General features: G+C 63.0%; 1 protein-coding gene across 1 annotated transcript in view; it reads right to left on the reverse strand.

Moving 5' to 3' along the window:
- Nucleotides 1-2,704: 2,704 nt before the first annotated feature.
- The window catches only part of DDX51 (DEAD-box helicase 51), a 4,719-nt gene continuing 1,577 nt past the window's right edge, over nt 2,705-5,846 (reverse strand). Inside the window, 13 exon segments of the mRNA XM_007462796.1 lie at nt 2,705-2,731; nt 2,946-3,080; nt 3,179-3,242; nt 3,355-3,456; nt 3,646-3,762; nt 3,843-3,958; nt 4,036-4,234; nt 4,381-4,526; nt 4,597-4,705; nt 4,873-4,979; nt 5,074-5,145; nt 5,257-5,402; nt 5,718-5,846. Coding sequence (XP_007462858.1) covers nt 2,705-2,731; nt 2,946-3,080; nt 3,179-3,242; nt 3,355-3,456; nt 3,646-3,762; nt 3,843-3,958; nt 4,036-4,234; nt 4,381-4,526; nt 4,597-4,705; nt 4,873-4,979; nt 5,074-5,145; nt 5,257-5,402; nt 5,718-5,846 — 1,469 coding nt within the window.

Below are 5,846 nucleotides of genomic sequence, written 5' to 3' on the forward strand. Positions count from 1 at the left end.
TCTTAACAGCTCTCATACACATCACGTGTAACCTACAGCAGTGTTAATTATATTTGTCATGTTGTACATTACATTCCTAATACTTATTTATCTAATAAAGGGAAGTCTGTACGTTTTGACCGTCTCATCCGATCCCCCTGCTTCTGGTAATGACAAACCTGACCTCCTTTTCTCTGAGTCTGTTCTGCGGTGTGAGTGACAGGCTTACACGCTGTTAATTCCTGTTACTTCACTCTTCTCTGAAGTCGTCTTCTTTTCCAGATAAATGCCCAGCAAGTCACTTGAAACTCAACAGCAAAGTGACCTGCACACCGCAGCCTGCCTTGAAGACACCACTACCGCCTGTCTCCCAGATGCCCAAGGCCCCAGAGACCCAGCAGATGCAGGGTAGGCCCTGTATCTCCAAGTTCAAAGTGAAGGGCTAGAGCAGGCAATGTCGTTTCTGCCTGGTGGTCACTTTGCTACTCCCGGCCCCTCCCGCCCCGGAAGTGAGGGGCAGGAAGGCTCGGGACAGGCCAGAACCGAGGCGCTTCTGCTCGGTCTCCCTCGGCAGCAGCAAAGCCTGCGGCACCCCCATGAGTGGCCTCACGCTCCCGGCCCCCAGCCTCCACTTCAACCTCTTCCCGGAACTTGTGGGCAGGCCCGGGGCCTCCGCACGCGCTGCAGCTTCTCTCCTGCCCCCATGCGCCTGGCCACTGCGCGATGCTCAGTAAAGGTGACATCGGAATTCTCTGCTCTGCTGCCATTTATCAATATCACGGAACTTCTAAAGACTCGGCTGTGGTCTTTACTCACCTGCCTGGGCCTCTTCCCGTCTTCTGACACGAGCGTGACTGAACGCAAAGGAGACTGAGGAGCCATCTGGTATTTCGAGCAATCCTATCACCCGGGGGCACGTGTGTTCACTATTTTTTTTAATTTTATTTATTTATTTTAAAAAATTAATTTACTTACTTATTTTTGGCTGCGTTGGATCTTCATTGCTGCACACGGGCTTTCTCTAGTTGCGGCGAGCGGGGGCTACTCTTCGTTGTGGTGCGTGGGCTTCTCATTGCGGTGGCTTCTCTTGTCGTGGTGCATGGGCTCTGGGCACGCAGGATTCGGTAGTTGTGGCTCGCAGGCTCTAGAGCACAGGCTCAGTACTACTGGCACACAGGCTCAGTAGTTGTGGCTCGTGGGCTCTAGAGTGCAGGCTCAGTAGTTGTGGCACACGGGCCTTGTTGCTCTGCGGCATGTGGGATCTTCCCGGACTAGGGTTTGAACCTGTGTCCCCTGCACTGGTGGGCAGATTCCTAACCGCTCCGTCACCAGGGAAGAAGTCTGTATTTGTTTTTATTATTATTATTTCTTTTTTGCGGTACACGGGCCTCTTGCTGCTGTGGCCTCTCCCATTGCAGAGCACAGGCTCCGGACGCGCAGGCTCAGCGGCCATGGCTCACGGGCCCAGCCACTCCACAGCATGTGGGATCTTCCCAGACCGGGGCACGAACCCGTGAGTCTTAACCACTGGACCGCCAGAGAAGTCCCTGTGGTCCCTTTTTTATTTTTTTTATTTTTTTTATTTTTTTTTTCTTGCGTTATGCGGGCCTCTCACTGTTGTGGCCTCTCCCATTTGTGGAGCACAGGCTCCGGACGCGCAGGCTCAGTGGCCATGGCTCACGGGCCCAGCCGCTCCGCGGCATGTGGGATCTTCCCGAAACGGGGCACGAACCTGCGTCTCCTGCATCAGCAGGCGGACTCTCAAGCACTGCGCCACCAGGGAAGCCCTCCGTATTTGTTTTTAAACAGATGCTTTATTGAGATACAATCCACAGACCGGGAAGCCGCCTCTCAGAGGCCGTGTGTGGCTGTGCCATCCCCCTGGGTCCCGTGCGAAGCCTCGACTGAAACGTGAGCGGGTTCAGTACGCAGAGTGTGTTTACAGCCCCGAGAGGTCCGGGCTGGTGCGACCCGAGTCCTGGTCCGCGTGCTCTCCCGTAAGCTGCCCACTCTGCCCCATGACGTCCACTCGGGCGACAGCGAGCACGCGAGACGCCAGGACTCATGGCGGTTATACTGCCAACACAAGGAGCTGCGATTCACTCCCATTAAGGCTCTGTCAACACGTGACTTTTGGAAACGAGGCTTTCTCAGAGACGGCGGTCAGTGCTCTGAAGCCCATTTCCTGGACACTCGTCTCACACGCGCAGTGACTAATCGTCAAGTACAGCCGCGATGACCTCGCAGCGCATCCTCCGGTCTCTGTGATGCCTCGCGGGGAACAGCTACTTAGCAGCCGGCCGTTCACCCCAACAGTGAGGGACTCAGGGCCACCTCTCCCACGCAGGGTGGTGGCTCACGCTGCTAGAAGAACTGAATTCCTGAAGGTACCTCAAGGCTGATCCCCAACTTACAGCCTAACGCGTGGCAGACACCACCCCATCAGTTCCGGGGGAGCGTATACAGTCTCACTGGAGACTTGCTTCCAGAAAGACCACCCGACAGGGGGCTGACCTTGTGCCCCCTGGAAGGTCTCAGGCCTGGGCCAGAGCCTTGTGTCCAGGGGGCCGGGCCCAGGGCAGCAGCGTGCTTGGGGACCGAGGCTCTCTCAGCTGAGGAATCCCCGTCTCCTGCTCGTGCGTCTGGCAACCGGTGCTCAGGATGTTTCCAGAAAGGAGGCGGCTCCCCCACCACAAGGGTGGAGCCCCGAGCCCCGAGCCCCAGCCTAGGCTGCCTTCTGCCTCTGCTCCTCCTGCGGGGGTGGCGGAAGGCAAGGGTTGACAGGCGCCACCCACCTCTCACTCCTTGCGGCTGGCCCCGCTCTCCACTGCCGAGGGCAGAGACGCCCCACCCCCAGGCCCGCTCGGAAAGCCAGTGCGGTGCCGGACCCCTCCGGGCCGTGGGCCCCCCTGCCGTCTCCTCCCTCCACCTCGGCTGTCCCAAGACGAGCCCCCGCGGCACCTCACCCTGACGGCCCTCTCCAGCTGGGACAGGGCCTCCTGGTACCGTGGGACCAGCGGCTGCAGCAGCTCACTGGGGACGTCATGCCGCTCCAGGCTGGGCACCCCGCCTTCCCTGAGCATCCGGACAAACCTCCTCTCCTGCGGGGAAGGAGCACGTGAGGGGAAGAGGCTCCCGCCCCGCCGGGACCCCCAGGGCGAGCCCGAGCCCCACCTCCTGCTGAGACCGCCAGGCTGACCTGCACCTCGAGGAGCAGCGTGAAGGCCCGTCCTGATTTTCCGGCGCGGGCGGTTCTTCCAACCCTGAAACGGAGCACATCCTCCTCCAGAGCTGTGGCCCCCCAGCCTGAGGGCTGTTGGGACCAGGCTTTCTCCACAGGCCACCCCCTCCCTAGACCCAAGGCCAGTCCCGCACCGGTGCACGTAGGTCCGCAGGTACTGGGGGGCGTCGTAGTTCACCACCAGCTGCACGCCCTGCACGTCGATGCCGCGGGCCGTAGCGTCCGTGCTGATGAGGCTGGCGGGACACGAGGGGCCGCGGGCCCTGCCTGAGGCCGAGAGCAGGGACACACGCCCCTTCCCACCCTGCTGGGGACGCCACCACGGAGCTGGGGAGGGCCCGAGGTGCCCTTCAGGAGCCCAGGCTGACGCCGGAGCGAGCGCCCTCCCCGGAGCAGGCCCCCGGGCTGTCTTCCCAGGGACTCACAGCTGGATCTCGCCCTGCCGAAACCGCTTCAAGATCAGCTTCCTAGCGCCAGGCCCGTGGAGAGAGGAGAAGTCGGCCGCGCGCGCGCCCCCGAAAGCCTGGACCAGCAGGAAGAGCCTGGCGGGAGGGGCCCGAGCCGGGTGGGCCGCGGGAAGCACCTCCTCTCCCCTCCAGCCCCCGCACCACGCGGGCCTCACCTGTGCGAGTTCTCACGGGAGTTGGTGAAACACAGAACCTTTGAGAGATTCATCTCCAGGATCAGGTGCAGGACGACCAACGGCTTGAGGCGGACGCTGCAGGGCACGTAGCAATGCTGCGCGGGACGGCGCGAGGTTGGCCACAGCCCGGTGCCTAGACGCGCCCCCTCCCCGCTCCGAGTGTCCTGCTCACCGTGAGCCCCGCAGGGAAGGTGTACTTCCCGCCCAAGTCCCCGGCCACGTCCACGTCGGAGTCTCTGAGGCCCCCGTGCACCGACCCCGTGGAAAAGAGCCGGGGCCGGTAGAGGCCAAGCTGCTGCAGCTTTTCGGGGTTCTGGGTCAGAGTGGCTGAGAAGAGTAGTTTCTGCAGGGGCATCTGGGGGCAGCAGACGCTGGAAGGAGAGGGGACGCTGGGAAAGCAGCACAGCCCAACCAACCCGCCCCAGCCTGGTGGGAGAGTGTCTCAGACGGGGGCCGGCGGAGGGGGCCAGCTCAGGGCGGCCACACTGGGCGCAGAGCAGAGTGCAGGACCCGGTACCTGGCTGCGGTCACAGCCCGGGGCTGCGTTCTCCGGAGCAGAGCAAAGGGATCCCTAGTGCCCTCACTGGGAAAGGCCGCGGCCACCACCCGCGGCAGCCAGGACTGGTGCATGCTGTCTATCACGCGGTCGGCCTCATCGATGACCTGCGGGGCCGGGGGTGCCGCGGTCAGCCTCGGGTCTGGGCCAGGGCCTCCCTCCACGTGGGCCACCTACCAGGAAGCGGAGATGCTGGAGGCTGAATCCTGGGGTCTGCTCGACGTGGTCCACCAGGCGGCCAGGGGTGGCCACCACGATGTCTGCCAGGCAGCGGAAGCCGTCTGCTCTGTGGAGCAGAGAGTGGCTCAGGAGGGCCACCCTGCACTGACCGCCCCCCGCGACGTGGGGACCCTGTGGACGGCAGTGCTCCGCTCCCTGGGGCCAGATGGCTACGACGCGGCTGCACAGAGCGAGCCCACCTCTCGGAGGAGCCCACAGACCGGAGGGACCTACGTGTCCTGCACGAGACTCTCCTGCTCCTTGGCCAGTGACTTCTGCCCGGTGACCAGGGCGACCCGAAGAGGAGTGGCATCTGTGTAGATGCTGAACACTTTGCTCACCTGGAGGAAAAGCAGCCATCACCAGCGCGACCTGAGGCCCTGCGCCGCAGTGACGAAGCCCCTGGGTCTGACCTCCAGGCACGGGCTCACGTACCTGCTGGGCCAGCTCCTTGGTCGGCAGCACAACCAGGGCCCGAACCTGGCACACGGCTCGCCGTAGCAGGGCCTGCGGTGTAGACAGCCGCCCGCGTCAGCCCGCCCCCCACGTCTGCCCGCGCCCACGTCAGCCGCTCCTGCCTGCAGACCCGCCTGGAGAGCGAGGGCTCCCTGCGCTCACCTGCACCACGGGGATGACGAAGGCCAGCGTCTTCCCACTGCCCGTTGGGGCAGACACACAGAGATCGCTAGGCCGGTAGCCGCCTCTGCTTACCAGGAACCCGTTGGCTGCGCTCTCCAGGACAGCGGGAATCACTGCTGCCTGCACTGGACAAAGAACGGCGAGACGCATGTCACGTCGGTGCAGGGACACCCAGTACTAGCACAGGCACCGGAGACGGCCGCCTCCCTGCCTGTGACCTCTGGGCTGGGCTCTCGCTCAAGGTCTGCACCAGAGCCTCCCGGAGTGCTGAGAGGCTGGAGGTGCTGAGGCCAGGACCACACCTGCCACTGGACATGTGCACAGGCTGCCTGTGTGGGCAGCTGCTGAGCGATGGCCTTGCATGGTTCTGGGAGAAGATGCTCTGGAAGGAAACCCTGCTCCCACCCCCACCCCACCCCACCTGCGCAGGGCAGGGGCACCTGGAAAGTAGGACGATATGCCCTGAGCCCGCAGCCTCTTCTGCAGGTCCGGGTGGACTTCCGGGATATCCTCAATAGACACCAGGCCTTCGGTGACACTCTTTCCAATGCAGCTTGGGTCAGCCCGCC

The sequence above is a fragment of the Lipotes vexillifer genome, unplaced genomic scaffold, assembly GCF_000442215.2.
Source record: "Lipotes vexillifer unplaced genomic scaffold, Lipotes_vexillifer_v1.1 scaffold1545, whole genome shotgun sequence".
Lineage (NCBI taxonomy): Eukaryota > Metazoa > Chordata > Mammalia > Artiodactyla > Lipotidae > Lipotes > Lipotes vexillifer.